We start from the raw sequence: 17,034 nt of genomic DNA, 5'->3' as shown, positions 1-17,034 counted from the left end.
GGGGGGGGGAGCTCGGATGCAGACGCCGTGTCCTTGTCTTGCTTATCCATTTGGCGCTGGGCGGTGGCGAGTGCAGCGGGGGGAATCTTGGGCTCACTTCATTAATCGTGCTTCAGGGTGTCAACTTCAAGGAGAGCCATGCAAGGATGTTCTATTATTAATATGGAGGAGCCCCGCCCCCCACCATCCCCTGCTGTGCGGGACAACGTCTTCTTTATCTCCTTATTGCACTCGCTTGGCCGGCGGGGGGCTGATTGTGTTACGGTTCAAGCGAGGCCTCGTTGGCCCGCGTTGTTTCAGACTGGATATGCGGAACGACTACCTGCGTTATTGTCTCCGGTTTTTGCAGTCCTTCTACTACTATATACTATTTCCAAGGAATACAATTGTAGGTCATCATGAGTTAGTCCTCTTTACAGTTGACTGGCATCTGACACACATGCCGGCACAGCTGATCTAGGATCACTTCTCATTAATCCGTCAACTAAGTCACCCTTCCTGGGCTTAGCCGCCCCCAGCTGGCTGTGGATCAGTTCTCGGGGTAGGCCTACAGTAAACAGGAGTTAAGACGGATATTTTAGTACTGTGTGGCATTTTGTGGTGACTTGACAGCTGCAGAGTTGGCTAATGGCCTAAGCGCTGCTTTAATGACATTTAGAACGTTAGATAAACATCATGTTGCTCATTCACTAACATATTCGCAAAACTTCTCTAATTCTAGAACGAGCCGTCGTCCACGTGCCTCAGAAGCGGCCGGGTTTATTTTTGTTCCACTCGACACCAGAACAGAATCGAACGCTCACTCACGCACGGCAAAGCATTCCCCCCCCCCCTTGATGATGATTTGTTTTTAATCCGACGGTAATCTGTCTCAGTTTAGTCGAAGTGTTGGTGTAGCAGGGGAGCCAGTGCGGCGTTAACTCCTCCGGTTCTGAGACGCTGCGGCGTTGATCGATGAGGACCTGCTCTCCCTGGGGCTCCTTGGGAAACACCGGTTTGTTTACTCTGCACTTTCTCAAGGGTCCGGTGGCAGTTTGATTTATACCACGCCAGCGCTGCGCCGTCGGACTTGTTATTCCGCTGGCCTGGCCTCGGTCCTCGCGGCGCTCTGCATTTCGGAACGACTAATACATTTTAATGCACAAACAAAAATTGGCCGCAAATCACACGGCGACTCCGCTCCTGAGTGGGAGGGGGGGCGAGGCCGGGAGTGGAATCAAACATTCTGTTTCAGACATGCGTTAAGCTTTATAAAAAATCTTTCCAGCCATCTTCCTACTCCTCCTCCTCCTCCCCCCTACCCCTCCCCCCCCCATTCCACCATTTTTCATCCCACGCTCCATTAAATGCATTTTCTCCCATCACATGCTCAGCCTGGACTGGATGGCTGGAACCGAGAGGATGAGAGCGAGTGGCCTCTCTTTCACATTACAGCCTGTAATGTATGCAAATCTCAATTAAGACCTCCTGTGCTCCGGTTAGGCCTTCCAGTAGGGCGCGGGGAGGAGAGGGGTGTAATTAAAATCCATCTCTTGCAACGAGGCCACTTGCTGCTCTCAGAACGCCGCAGGATGGAATGATCGATACCCGAGCATATCATTATGATTTAGAGGAGGTGTTTAACCACAGCACCTTAAATCAATTTCCCCGGGAGAGTCCAGGGAGAGTGAAGGAAATGGAAAATAATCATTAGGACACCGGCCGGCGCAAGGAGAAAATCCTGGGCGTGCACCTCGTACGCCTCAGCGGTAATGCGTATCATTACGGTGCCTGACCATATACCTGTTATTTATTAGCTTTTCCCCCTGCGAAACGTGGAAACGCCGTGAAATGTAACCACAGACAGGGGTCGAGCACCGACTTCCCCCCCCACCCCCCCCCCGCCCGCCGCCCCGGGGGAGCGACGCAGAGCCGGTGCGTGTGTACTCTGTCTAACCCGGGCAGATGGACAGGCAGCCAGGCCGCGGTCTGAGCGCTGTCGAAGCCTTCGGCGCTCCCCGCAATGAGCACAAGAGTTCACCCAGGAGAGTGGATTTGCAGCAGCGTGTCAGTCGGTCCAAGGGGCTGCTGCCTAAAGAATGAGAACCCGTCACGGTGTGATGGACGTGTGGTAAATCCCAAAAGGGAAGTGAAGTGAGAGACGGCAATTTAAGTTATCCGTCCTGGCTTGTGTTTGGCCCGTGTTGAATTGCGCACAACTGCTGTTTGTGGGGTGTTTTTTTTTCTTTCCAAAACAAACCGACTCAGCTCCCTTTGGTCTGATTTATTTATCTTGCCAGGGCTTGATTCTGGCAAAGGCGGCACGGCAAATAAATAATCATCACTACAAAGTAAAGACTGCCAGCCTATTTCTGCAAAATAATTAATTTTCGTCTTCCACCGAGATCGCAATTACCGCAGCGCAATGAGCTGCTGCCTCCAGATGAGTTTAGAGCAGGGAAAAACACTGAGCCGTTGCGTTTACTCCCTCGGACAATTAAATTGTTTACCATATGGTTGATACCTTCAACACATGGGGACGCTTTGTTGACGGGCCAGAATGCTATAGAGGGTATGGCTGTGGGGGGGGGGGGGGTCACGGACTGAGGGTCTCCCAGTCCCATGTTGTCTCCCATAATGAAAAAGGAGGTTCTCTTCATTATGCGAGAGTGCCTCCAGCGCTGGTCCTCATCAGTGAGAGTGTGTTTATGTCAGGTAAAAGAATGGCCTTTCGGAGCCCTCTCCGGGCTCCTGACTTCCATTAAATTAAATGGGACAGGCTCCGGACTAAAGGGTCCACGTGTTGTCAGTTAATGAGACCCCTGTTGGCTATCATATGCCCAAGATCGCTCAAAGATGCACGGCGCCTGTTTAAGCTCCACTGATATGCAGGGAGACGGAGACTAAGGGCGCAATCACCTCATGGCCTCGCTAGACTGTAAACTATAAGCTAAAGAAATGAGGTTTTTTTTTTTTGTGGTGTTTGGGTCACGTGACCGTGTGTATTTTTGCATAGGGGAAAGAAAAATAAGGAAATGACTACCATTCGATTTTCTCAGGATTTTCCTTTGTGCTGTTTTCCTTTTACTGCTGGTTTCTGCAGAGGGTTTCTGCTGAGGGTTTCTGCTGAGCCTGCTCTATCTAAAACGACGACGTTGTGTGTATCTGACAGGCAGCACTCATTACAAAAACAATGTTAGGGTAGGTTTTTCACTGGGTACTGTTTCCCGACACTTGCAGCTGGGCACCTTTTCTGCAGTGAATGCTCCCGTTCATTCAGCAGAACTAATAAATGGCCGGGGCAGGGCGTGGAATAACGTTTTTGTGTCCGTTTGTCTGTCTGTTTCAGGGGCAGGGAGAAGCTTCAGCGAGGGGGACGGCCATGGAGGGCGACTGCCTCAGCTGTGTCAAGTACCTCATGTTCGTCTTCAATTTCCTAATATTTGTAAGTATTTGTCAAACAATGATGATGATGATTGATCATTCATTGTATATATTCAGTGCTTCTGAAGGCACCCACGTGTATGTGCGGTTGTGGGGAGTTCCCCACCTCATCCACCACTATCCTACTCTTGATTTCCCCTCAGAGATTACCTCTATCTACCGCTTGAAGTCCCTTGCAGTGTGAAGATTAGGAGCCAGGTCGCTCCCCCCCCCATCCCACCCAACTAACGAGTCGATATTTGCATTTCATTAGCTCGGAAGGCATTCTAGGCCATTCGATACGACTTTCCCTTTTGATTAAGTTTTGGCGCGCTGGAACACATCTGAGCCACAGCGTTCCACACGGACCTCCGAGTGAATGACAGTTGATTTTATCAGCCTCTTATCACACAATCAAGACTAATCCCATTAGCTGGAGACTCCGCGAAGGGAAGACAATATGTCGGGAGTTACACCTGTTCCTCTCCTTCGTTCAGAGCCACAGCCCTCTTGCATGCAACCAGCAGCTGTTGACCAGCCGGGAAATTAATTAAATTAATTAATTGTCCAATTAGTAACCGTTCTGGAACCACTGCTACAGTTTACAAATCAACCTCCCACCTCCTGCTGTGGTGCGCTTCTGTCTGGGTGGGGGGTTGTTTTTTTAAGCACATTTTGGATATAAAATTACCGAAATATTCACGCAAGTGAATCTTGATGCATTACTTTTATTATTTGCATACACACTTCATTTCTTTACTTATTGTTTTTAGCGTTCGTTGTGCATGCACTTTATTTACTTTTATCGTAGCGTCTCGGATTTTTGACTACTTGTGTATTGTCTTTGTGATCTGCACAGGTGTTGGTACATAGACCTGGTTACTTTTTGTCTATATATAAAATATAGTTTAACTTCAAACTTACACATATGTTTCCTGTTTGGCACGCGAGGGGTTTGAGCGACTCTCCAAGTTAAGTGACGGTCAGAAGTTGAAGCCCAAGCCAATCACTGGAGACGGGAGGAAAGAGATTGCGAGACCCGTATCTCTTCCCCTGCCTCCATAGCTTCTTTCCTTAATCACCTAAGTCCCAGCCCTCCCCCCAAAGGGCTTAAACTGTTCGGTAGGATGATGGTGAGGACCTGAAGGAGAGCAGGGAGTGTTCGCCGAAGCTGGGATAGCTATCTCCAGCTGCCTCCCGTGAGGGGCATTAGGGCTCTGCAGAGATCCAGGCATTTACCTCTCTGTCACCCCATCCTCCTTCAAACCTTTGCAGAGATCCCACCGCATTTTCTACATCAAAGACTGTCTGCTTAGTTTGAAGTGCTCTGCTCGTAGACCTGACTGAATGTTGACTGACTGTTAACATTTCGTTTTTCTAAGCAGAGGAAAACAAACGCGAATGATGGTTTACCGTTTAGGCCTGCGATAGCGATGCTGTGCGTTTAATTTAGAAGAAACTATTTTAATTTGCATAGACACAGAAGTCGGATATTGATCTACATTGAGACAGCAGTTAAAGATGTGAAATCGACATGTGCAAAGCCAAGCTCGTAAATCACAAGGAACGTAGATTGTAGAACGATTATAGATTGCAAAAATTGGCCACAGGAAAAAAAACAAGGTTTTAATTTAATTTAATTGTGTACAAAATGTTAAATGAACTGGCAAGATCATGCACTATAAAACTGTTCTTGGCCCCTTTAGCTCTGCCAAAACACTGAAGACAAAGGGGGAAGTCTGTTCCGTCTTAAACCTGTGTGATTTTGATTTGTTTACTTCACATTATTCTTTCATTATATGGAATACATTTAACGGGAGGATAATGGCCCCGGCCCTCACATCACCGCCTAATAAACCGACGAGGCCCCATTAAACTGTGTGGCTAATAAACCTGTGTGCGTTCCACACAGCGGGTCTGATCGGTTGTACTTCCCCTCTCTCTCTCTCTCTCTCTCTCCTCCGCTCCTCCGTCAGCTGGGGGGCTCCTTCCTCCTGGGGGTGGGGGTGTGGGTGCTGGTGGACCCCACAGGCTTCCGGGAGATCGTGGCGGCGAACCCCCTGCTGTTCACCGGGGTCTACATCGTCCTGGCCATGGGGGGCATGCTGTTCCTGCTGGGCTTCCTGGGCTGCTGCGGGGCCATCCGCGAGAACAAGTGTCTGCTGCTCTTTGTAAGGCCCCCCTCCCCTTCCCCACCTCCCCCCTTCCCCCCGTCCCCCTGTCCCCCTGTCCCCCTGTCCCCCTGTCCCCCCGTCCCCTAACCTGTGTGTTTAGTTGGCCCCCCGTCCCCCCGTCCCCTAACCTGTGTGTTTAGATGGCCCTCCGTCCCCCTGCCCCCCGTCCCCTAACCTGTGTGTTTAGTTGGCCCTCCGTCCCCCTGTCCCCCCGTCCCCCCCGTCCCCTAACCTGTGTGTTTAGTTGGCCCTCCGTCACCCTGTCCCCCCGTCCCCCTGTCCCCTAACCTGTGTGTTTAGTTGGCCCTCCGTCCCCCTGTCCCCCCGTCCCCCCGTCCCCTAACCTGTGTGTTTAGTTGGCCCCTCCGTTATGATGTCGTCTGTTTTTTCATGTATGTTGTGAGTCACTGTGGACTTCCTCGTTTCAAAGACAGAAAGAGAAGAAGAAGAAGAAGAAGAAAATATTTCCCGGAAAAATCCAAGCGGGGCGTGGAGGCTTTCTATCCTATGGGTCCTTTGTGCATTGGGCCTCATGCATAGTTAATACAGAGTGTCCGGGACCCAGGCAGATAGTGATTTTTAGTGACTTGTGCTGCACTTCTGCTGACACTGCCTTTCAATTGCTCTCTCTCTCTCTCTCTCCTGTCTCTCTTGCGCGCCGTCTCTCCCTGTCTCTCTCGCTCGCCGTCTCTCCCTGTCTCTTTCTATCGGTCTCTCTGTCCTCCTGCAGTTCTTCATGCTCATCCTCCTCATCTTCCTCGCCGAGCTGGCCGCTGCCATCCTCGCCTTCATATTCCGGGAGCATGTAAGTTGTCGCCGACCCCGTGATCAACAGATTGCGCCAACACAAACATATAGAGAGAGAGAGCTCTTCCCACATGTTGTTGATGATGACTGATCGGCTGCTCTGATTGGCTGTGCGGTCTTCAGCTGACCAGGGAATACTTCACCAAGGAGCTGAAGAGACACTACCAGGGCTACAACAACACGGACGTCTTCACGTCCACGTGGAACGCCATCATGAACACAGTGAGGCCGCTTTTTATTTGTGTCAGCTTCTTTGGTTCGGGGTGTTTCATGAAATGTTGTTTTATGGATAAAGGCCGAAAGCTCAAAAGGGTTTGGTATTTTAGAGATGAAAACGCCGGCCTTAAAGTGATGGTATTTTATAGATGAAAAGGCTGGTCTTAAAGGGATGGTACTTAATAGATGAAAAGGCTGGCCTTAAAGGGATGGTACTTTATAGATGAAAATGCTGGTCTTAAAGGGATGGTACTTTATAGATGAAAATGCTGGCCTTAAAGGCATGGTACTTTATAGACGAAATACTGCCAGACTCTTAGGTCAATGTTCATGGTTGAGTAGTGCATGCAACCTGCAGATCGCAGGCCAATGCACTGAGAAATGCGGTATCATCCTCTCCTGCTCTCCTCCCTCTCCTCCCACCCTCCCCTCACCCTCTCCTCTCTCCCTCCTCCCCCCCCCCCACCTCCCCCCTCCCCCACCTCTCCCCCCTCCCCCCCAACAGTTTGACTGCTGTGGCGTCAACAGCCCGGAGGATTTTAAGGAAAGTCTGTTCAAGTCGCTGAACCGCGATGACATGGTGCCGGCGGCGTGCTGCCAGAGGCCCAGCCAGCCCGCTGATATGGCCAGCCCCAGCCAGGAACAGTGCTTAAGAGGCAATATGATGTTCCGCAATAACAAGGTGGGTGCTGGCTGAGGCGCACTCGCTCCCACCGTCGGGCGGCAATCCGTCCCAATTATTCTCGCTCTCCCTGTCTGTCCCCCGTCTCTCGCCTCCTCTCTTTTTGGCTCCGCTCCGTGTCTGTATTTCTCTCATTCAGTTTCTTTATTTTTAAATCACACTGCTTTTTTTCTACTCTCTCTCTCTCTGGGTCTCTCTCCCATTCTGATTTGTCTCGGTCTGTCTCTCTCCGATCTCTCTGATTCCGTCCAAAGCCGAAGTCCCTTTCATTTTCTCTGTCTGTCTCTCTATCTCTCTGTCTCTCTCTCTCTCTCTCTGTCTGTCTGTCTGTCTGTCTGTCTGTCTGTTCGTCTCTGTCGTGTCTATGTTTCTCTTGTTCGTTCGTTCGTTCCTCTCTCGCTCTCTCTCTGGTTCTCTCTCGTTCTCTCTCTCGTTATCTCTCGTTATCTCTCGTTCTCTCTCTCACTCGCTCTCACTCGCTCTCTTTTGCTCTCTCTCTCTCTCTCTCTCTCTCTCTCTCTCTCTCTCTCCCCAAAGTGTCCTCCAGCCCACTGCTTAATTAGAGCAGGAGAGCTGCTGCTGTTGTCCAGGGACTAGCTGGGTACTCATGGCTGATTAGTGCTTTTCCCTGTTCCGGGTGTCAGGGGATGCCTCAGTGTGGGTGTCAAGTGTGGAGCCGCTGGCGAGCTGGCAGACTTATCTGCAACGCAAATGAAAAAGTGTGGAATCAATTTCACTTTAAATGTGTTTTCGGTTTTAGTGTCAGTGTGAAAGACACCACATACTGTACGTAGGTGCATTCCTTGATACTATAACCTTAACACACACACATGCAGCATTTTAAGTCAATAAATGCAGTAGTAATATCATATAAGATATGCTTTATTAATCCCCAGTATAATATATAATGTATATCTATGGAATATTATTCCCCAGACGGGATATTGATTTCATGTCAAGGGGGGGAAAGAAATGGATGATTTCAGTGGTATCCACCTGTTCACCAGCGCCTGTGGAGGCCTGTGGAGGCAAACAAGACGGTCCAAAGGCGTCAGTCTACTGTTTCACAGCCACAAAGAGCGCTTATTAAAAGGCGAATGAGGTTGAAGGACCCCACTTCCCGTTGGCATTCAACAAGGTCTTTGTTGTTGAGAGAGTGGTTGAGTGAATGCTATACCGACGATAACCTGATTGATTCGGTTTCAGCAGGCCTTCATTGATTCTCTGCTCCCCATGTTGATGTGTTTACAGGGCTGTTACTCCGCTGTGGTCGACTACTTTGAACTGTACATCTATGTGGCGGGAGCGTCGGCCATTGTGGTGCTCACCATTGAGGTACTGATTCTGTTCATTTGTTGTTATTCTTCGTTTTTTTTTTTGTTCATATCATATTCTTCTTTAATATGAAGAAGTCCTGGATATTATCTATACACGTTATGTTCAATACAAGGGTGTTTTAGCTGCCCGGTGTGGATATTGTGAGTATAGTAGACTCGTAAATGTGTATCACAACAGTGCCATCTATGGGTCAAAAAGGGGATTGCATCTCGGTTCGTTATTTTCTTTACAGCATGTTGCGTCATGCATGATTACGGTCTTAACTGCTTCTCCTGTGTTTCCTCGCAGCTCTTTGCCATGGTGTTCGCCATGTGTCTGTTCAGAGGGATCCAGTAGAGCTACCGACCACATCCGGGAACTTTTTATTTCAAAAAGGGAAATCAGGAGAGAAGAAACAGAAGAAAAAAAAAACACGAACACTTGTAAATTTGTTGTTCTTTTTTTTATATTGTCTTAATTGGTTAGGATCACGACAACCTTTTTAAAACTTGCGTACTTCACAGCTGGACTTTTGAGGTACATGGGTGACAAAAAATTAAGAGCAAATGGGAGATCAGAATACTGATGTAAAAAAATAAAAAAAAATAAAAAACAACACAAAAAGAAAAATGTGTGAGCAAAGGGGAACAACCATAATTCTTGTGGACCAGGTCTCATGCCGACCGGGCGTAGCGCTGCACCAGGCGGAGTTGGGGGGGGGGGGGGGGGGGGGGGGGCGGGGGGGACCAGGTGAGGCCTAAGCAGAAGGCACTGCACTGACTTTTGGATGAAGAATATTTATACTGAGTAAAGTTGGCTTAACTGTAAGGAAAATGTGTGTTTTGTGTACACTTTGGTTGTTTCCCTCCCCCCCTCCCTCCCTCCCTCCCTCTCCCATCTTCACATGCCATTGTTACAGCCACACCGTTTTAATTGCTGTATTATAAGCTGTGTGTGTGTGTGTGTGTGTGTGTGTGTGTGTGTGTGTGTGTGTGTGTGTGTGTGTGTGTGTGTGTGTGTGTGTGTGTGTGTGTGTGTGTGTGTGTGTGTGTGTGTGTGTGTGTGTGTGTGTGTGTGTGTGTGTGTGTGTGTGTGCGCGCAGGTGTTTGAGAGAGAGAGAACTAGTTTTTTATGTGCATGTGAGTCTGTGGCCCTTCATGACCATCTCCATGCTTGAAAAACAACCTTTTGGATTATTTTTCAATTTGTAAAGTGATGTTTATTGCGATCGTGGTTATATGTGGTTTTAGCTGGTGAAAATGTATGTATGTATATGCATTTGTATTAGGTTCTTGAAAAGATTAATGATATAAAATGCTGTTCTAAATCTCTGTCCCTGTGTTTTCTTCAATTTTAAAGTACAAGTTTAACAGTAACACCTATGCTATGGCTTACACTGGGAGAAATGCTGCCATGTTTCCTATTTTGTGACATGAGGGGGAAAATGTTATTTAATCTAATGTTGCTGTACCACAGAGTAACATTAAAACACCACACACAAACTGGCACAGGTCAGTGCCTTCTACATAGGGTATACCCAAAAACGTACACTCCATAACACAAGAACATAAAGGTTTTTCTGCACTTTTCCACTTAAAACATCTTTAAACACATATTCACATATTTATATTTTAAAAAATAAGCATAATGCATTTTATAGCGGTTGCTTCATTAATATGAATGAATTGGTCCGCTTGTTATTATTATTTTAATAACTGCTCAAGCAAGCACAGAATGGCAATCACCAAGTTGGCCAGTGCTAACCAGTGGAAACAGCGCCACCCTCTGGTCGAGTAAGTCATAGATCTATCTTTCTGGACGACCAGCAAGCATGCATCTGCTACACGATTTCTCAGGTCAACTTTTGGCCAGAAAACGAACATGCGGGCTTCCATCAAGATGTGCTCACGCTTCACTTATCCTTAACCTATAATTAGGATAAACATTTCACGGCCAATAATGTGACGCCTCTTATACCATGGTGACCTTTTATTTGTAGGCTACAATCATTTTTATTCAACCCAATCCTTCGGTACCAGGGAAGAGTCACTCAACGTTGAATGGACCATTTTCACAGGTCGTCAATAGTATGGTAAAGTACCTTCCTGTTCCTGTAACCTTTCAATGTAGTCGCTTTAATTTATATCGATCGTAGCACCTGCATGATCAATGTATATGCACTTGACTAGTTTGTCTCTATGGTGCACTGCCATACCTAATTCAAACGGACGGGACCAATAATTAACTACTAACTACCAATAATTAACGACCAATAATTAGGCTACTATGAGCCACACCTGTGTTTCTCCCACAGTGAAAGTGGCCCATTCTGTAATTTGTTTATATTCAAATATTATTACATATGATATAATACTAATATGTTACTTGTTTTCAGCGCTTGCCGCTTACATTGACCCACTCATGTTCTGACTCGCTCATTATTACCTAATCCAATCAAAAAACCCTAAACGCATCAGGCTTCTGGATTCTACACTGATTGGTCTGTATGTGTGGGTGTCAATCAAACAACGTGTGGTTGTCAAGGCTGTCACTGTTGTCAAGGCTGTCGCTAGCCTCTGAAACTTGTGCTCTGGATCTGTAAGGACGCTGTCGGTTTGCTGTCATGTCGAAGAGAAAGTCGGTATTCTCTAAATACCTATTTTCTTCGTTAAGTAACAGGGTAAGAAATAATACAATACTGTTTACTAGTGGAGTAGTGGAGTTCATCTTAACTAAGGTAAGGTGAAGTGTTAATGTGACAAGCGATATTCATATTCACATTATTTAATTGTTGCAGAGTGCATTAGGACAATTAGGGTTAGGGTTAACCCTAAAATGAGTTGTATGTTGTTATGCACCTTATGTGATAATATACAATCTTGCCACATGGGGGCAGTAGCATCCTTACTTTAGATAGCTTACGCGCTGTATGTCTATGGGACATTTCTAAGACTGATGAAGAACAATTAAAATCTCAATTGACTAATTTTTGCATTCTCTTCCAAATGTCATGAAGTGAAAGTTGGTCTCTCCACTCCTAAAAACAGTTAGTCATCCCTCGCAAATTCTGACTCATTATTTAAATTGGGTTAACCTATTGTTGTTCCTGGCCACATGTTGGCCTCAACAGCATCTGTATGTGTGTTGTTGCCAGATGTTGCCAGTTGTTTCTCTTCCCTGGAATCTCAGCATCAAAACTTTCCTGAATCAATCCTCTCCAAGGCTTTAGAGTTCAAGATTGAATCCTTCAAAAATATTTGCGACGAACAAAGCAAAATTTGGAACGACTGCCCAAAAATTACAACCATAAATTACAACAGTGTGTCTTTGCCGTCCGGCTGCACTGTGCTCACATGTAGTCCTGAACGAGAACACAGGCTTGCAGTAGCAGCCCAGTGTGTCAGAGTCTATCTCCACTCCCGTTACCTCCTATAGGTAACGTCTGCATTGATTCGGGTCAAGATGTTGCGGGGCGTTTAGCAGCTGCTAAGTGTTACTGGTGGTCAGCTCTGGGCTACAGAGCTACAGAGAGTTTTACACCCGCCGGCAGCACGCCCGGGACTCACCCCACACGTGTCCTATTAGTGCTCGACATAGGTGTGCGATCATCAGCTCCGTCTGCGCCGGTACAGCCCGGGTCTGCTCGGAGACTTCCCCGGGGCCCCTCAACTTGTTATATCTGGGTTATTTATATCTTCTGAATGGAGGTAGCTTGTATTCACCTACAAGGCCTGCTTTTTTTTTGTCCCGGCAGGTCAGAGGTTGGCATTAATAGCTCAAATAGGATGAAGTTATGAATTTAGTGTCTTTGCTCGAACTTGTCAATTTGTTAACCATGTTAACCACTCTCCCTTTAGAGTACACTGCCTTACCATTATCACAAAATGTTTTTGGGGGAGGGGGGATTGTTCGGGAGACGTGCTGTAATGTTATGTACTAACATGTCCAGACCAGATTATGTTTATTTCAGTGCAGTAATTCCATTGCATCGTTTATGCCCTGTGTCATTGTAGCATTTAGCATGTAGCTATTTTGTCATGGATATGCATAGGCTTTATCTAGTATCTAATAGATCTAGAATCTATGTAGTATCTATTGGTGAATGCATTCTCTGCTCATACAAATTCAGACCCAAGAGTGAGACCAGAGCAATGGATTGATGTGTACCCCAGGAAATGGTGGGTTCAGTTTATTCTACCTCCACCCGCCCCACCACACACACACACACACACACACACACACACACACACACACACACACACACACACCCATCTCTATTTCGAGGGGGAAACTTTCATTGCTTGCTGGTGTATGAGTGTTGGGACTCCCAGTGGATTACAAAAGTCCTTTCCCCTCGCCCTTCATGTAATAACCCAGCTCTCACATCAAACCTCCATCTCCCCCTTGTGTTTATCCACAGCCCAAGGTGTGAGTTCCGGTGGGGTGTTTGGCCTGGAACTCCCTTGCCCCCCAACACCCCCAACCTCATAACTCTGAGGCTCGCTGTGCAACAGAAATATAATCAGAGAAAAAGAAACAACCTTGCGATGGAGAAAGGGCTAGGGCAGCCTAGTTCAGTTCGGTGGAAGCCAGCTCCACTCTGGTCTGATGGGCTGAGAGACAGAGGCAGAATGTTCTAGAGTAGCCCAGTTCAGGACGATAGAAGCCTACTCTGGTCTGATGGGCTGAGAGACAGAGGCAGAACGGGCTAGAGTAGCCCAGTTCAGTTTGGTGGAAGCCTGCTCCACTGTGATGGGCTGTGAGGCAGAAGCAGAATGTGCATGAGTAGCCGAGCTCAGTTCAATAGAAGCCAGCTCCGCTGTGATGAGCTGTGTTCCGGGACAAAGCCTGGTTGTTGTGGTGTAACTGACAACGTCCCACAGAATACGTCTCATCCTCAAACAACAGTTTGGCGGTTTCTGTGACCCCCCGAACGAGCGAGGGGCCCACATGGCCCAGCATGAAACAGGAAGTGCGACTTAACTGGCAGGAAATGAGCGTTGGGATGGGATGTTTCTCAGACCGAGCGTCACTACCTCTTCCATGAGAGTCCTCTTGTCGTCCCGACCGCCTCTTGTTTGGAGCCATGTGTTTTTCGTCAACGGGACCGGGTTTTAACTAGTGACTACAAATAGGCCCAGTCCGGGTTCTGTCCCCAGGCGAGTGTGCACCCCACCACATTGAGCTAAAGATAATTCTCCCTGACCAGCGGTCGTTCTGTTGACAGCAGTCGCCGCCTCGTAGTTTATTCCATGTTTACAATACCTCTGGTCCGGGTTTTGACGCGCTGATCAGTTTGGCCCCCGTCCCTTCCTGCCTCCTATATAACAGAACAGTTCCACGGTATAGCGGGACAACACTTATAGTGGAGTGGATGTGTCATCATTTCATTACGTTTCATTTCCTCTGGGGGGGAGCTTTTTTGTTTTGGGGTTTGTTATGCGCCGGCTGTCAATCAAGAACCTAAAGAAACCCAAGCTCACATCAACCTCCACAGGAGAGGTCAGTGTTTCTGACCTGAGAGCTGGGAAGAGAAAGAGATGTGGTGACAGGGCCGGCGGTGGTGGTGGTGGGGGTAGTGGTGGGGGTGGGGGGGGGGGGTAGGGTGGATGAGTGCTTGATGTGTAAAGGAACAAGATCTGAATATTGAGAGCATGATAAATTGAAGGGCGCATTGCCACCCCAGTATTGGCCGGATTCCTAATTGGAAACATGTTGTGGGGGAGGCCCAGCGACGGCCCCACAGAGGGGCTGGGGTGAGGAGGTTAGTCACACTACCCCGATAGCAGCGGCTCCAAAGGTAACGAGAGAGGCTTATTTGGCTCAAGGTCGAGGGGCAAGAGGGACCTCCCCACCAAACACCTTAACCACTACTTTGTGACCATTTAATGTTATGGCCGGTACTTAAAATTCATTATAGTAGTAAGAGAAAGGGGGCCATTTTTGTTTTCTGTGTCTCGGCCCTAGAAGACAGTGCTACGAGTCTCCCTTTTTGCCACGTTGTAAACAACGAGTAAAACAAATATTTTTCTTGCCTCTTTTTATTTTGTGTTAATGAAAGACCGGAACTTTTGGTGTCGATTTAACACAGTCGCCCCGTGATGAAGAGGCTCACTCGCCTCCTTTTTTCCCTGCAAGCAGCCTACTTCCATGTGTCGGCGCCACTTTGAATCCTTATGCCTTCTCTGTTGACATTCTCATGTCACAAAGCCACACAAGACATTTCCACGTGCCAGTAAAGCACAGTTTTATGGCTGGGACTTGGGGATGGAATGATGCAAGACGTCAGGAGGTTGTCCCCATGGTAACATACCACAGACGAGCCTGATGGGCAACTAGCGCAGAACAAAGCCATTCACCAGCCACCGATGGGAAAATATAGGCTGAGCTCAGGCTGGCCGCAGCCCAAACAACGCATACTGATAAACCCCTAGGCATGGGAAGAAGCCTGGCTTCATTTGCCTCCTTGGAGCTAAAGTCTACCACTAGAGAATAGTATTGAAACCATGTCATCGTTAAAATGAGGCACACACAATGTTGTTTTTGTTTTGTGTTTTACGGGACAAAAGTGTGTACCATAAGTACAGTTGTGTTCGGGGGTTATGAGTGCAGAGACGGAGCTTATTCCTTGATGGAGGAGATTGTAGTTATTATGCAGTGGCCAACTGCCAAAGGCACCATTAGAAGGAGACCAGGGAATGGAGGCATCTGTGGGCTTCTCTCGCTTACTATTGGTCTGACACTGGCTGGATATCACAGAGCAATGACAAAACTCACTGGAATGTTAACACCAACAGCAGATTATCTTAATTATGTCAACATCGGCTAATTTCAAGACGTCTACTAGCGTGATTCTATGGGTTGACTTCCTCGAGGAGTTCTGTTCATTTATGCCGCGCTTTGTCTCCTCGCTGCTATCCTGCACTGGTGTCTGGGCCCGGAGACTTATGACCACAGCAGACGACGCCGTTGGCTTTTATGTTCCACACAGCAGCGTCCATATATCTTCTATATGGCTCTCTCCTAACTCAAGGTGTGGTTTCGGGGGGTCATGTAAGGGAGCTGGACCACTCGCTCATTGGCTCATACATTCTGCTTCTGCTTGTGCCACTTTACCTGTCGCCCAAGTCCCTCGGCGAGAGATCCCATTGGCTCCGTCTTTGATCACACGGTCATAAGGCTTCTTCTCCCGTGTTCCTGAGATCCACAGTGTTCTGCAGTTATTTCTCTGGCCAAAAAAGTGTGTGGGAGGAATTTGTGGGATTTACTACAGTACTCTGAGCGTTTTTATTGCAATGAAAATGTGATCATTAAACACCGCTGGCTCGGGTGTCAAATCAAACCGGCAACCCTATTAGAGACGTCTCGCTAAAAGATAATGTAAGTGCGGATTTACAACCCCGGTCTCGCTAATGACGGCCCTTTAATGAGCACCCGTCGAGATCGCAGCAATTTGTTTATGGAGCAGTTTGATTGGCACACCGACGAATGGAAAAGAAGGGAGAAAAAAGTGGAATACCACATTGGATCTCTCCCGATTTTTTCCCTCCATAGCCTGTCTCCAGTGTTGTAAGGGTTTGGGGGTGAACTTTGAAGGGACCTTAATGTTCCTCGTGGTACTTTAACCTCTCCGAGGCCTCCATTAGGGGTGTCAGTGGGGGCCTGGCTGAGCCTATTATGTTTAACGAGTGCTGTAAGGGCCACAGTGGGTCGCTGCTCTTCCCCTGCGCTGGCTTGTTGATCCCTGCTGCCCACGTTCAGGATGGAGAGACAGAACGGCGTCAGCCATGGAATGAACTTCGTAATTTGACGTGTTTGTTTGTGGTCCTCCTCAGCTGTAACCCTCCACGCGCAAACCCAATGAACGCAAGTTGTGTGTGGAATATTTGCTGCCTTGAATCACACTGCAACTCACAAAACATTACTTTTATTATAGATCAGATGGAGATCAGATGTTTTTTGGGGTTGTGGGATTAAATAAAACTTCCTTCGAACATCCAAAAGCAACAAATTCCCCATTGGGGGTACGTCACACCTTTCTTCAACAGAATCCTTATTATCGCCATTAAATGATTGCCATCTGTTCGTGATGTCTTCCACCAAAATCCCGTCTATTACAGGTCCTATATATTCTATACTTTGTGGTCTATGTTTGTGTTTTGGAATTTAGCGCACTAGCTTCACTAATACCTCACCATGACCGCGACTTGAGGCATAGATACGGTTCCACGTCAACGCAACGCAAGGGAGTTAAAGGACCCATTACGTCCTTGCGGACCCTCCTTGCGTCCACCGCAAGGGCCTGATGTGCACCTCCAAAAACTTGTAACCTGGCATCAAGGCGACGCAGCAGCAAGGGCTGTGATTGGTCCGCTCGCTAAAACCTGACGCAGAGCCAAAACAGGTTCACGACTGCGTCGAAGCGTCTGCGTGGTC

The 17,034-nt window shown here is 47.7% G+C and overlaps 1 protein-coding gene across 1 annotated transcript; it reads left to right on the top strand.

Annotated features, from left to right (window-relative positions):
- The first annotated feature begins 3,333 nt into the window (after positions 1 to 3,333).
- tspan18b (tetraspanin 18b) lies at positions 3,334 to 9,187 on the top strand. Its single transcript, XM_084476773.1, has 7 exons — positions 3,334 to 3,424; positions 5,379 to 5,573; positions 6,307 to 6,381; positions 6,507 to 6,605; positions 7,105 to 7,281; positions 8,533 to 8,616; positions 8,908 to 9,187. Exons 1-7 carry the CDS (start codon positions 3,362 to 3,364, stop codon positions 8,953 to 8,955), a joined length of 741 nt encoding a protein of 246 aa, XP_084332899.1. The 5' UTR covers positions 3,334 to 3,361; the 3' UTR covers positions 8,956 to 9,187.
- Positions 9,188 to 17,034: the final 7,847 nt, after the last annotated feature.

The sequence above is a fragment of the Micromesistius poutassou genome (assembly GCF_964030765.1).
Source record: "Micromesistius poutassou genome assembly, chromosome: 13".
NCBI lineage: Eukaryota > Metazoa > Chordata > Actinopteri > Gadiformes > Gadidae > Micromesistius > Micromesistius poutassou.
This window is presented reverse-complemented; position numbering and strand designations above follow the sequence as displayed.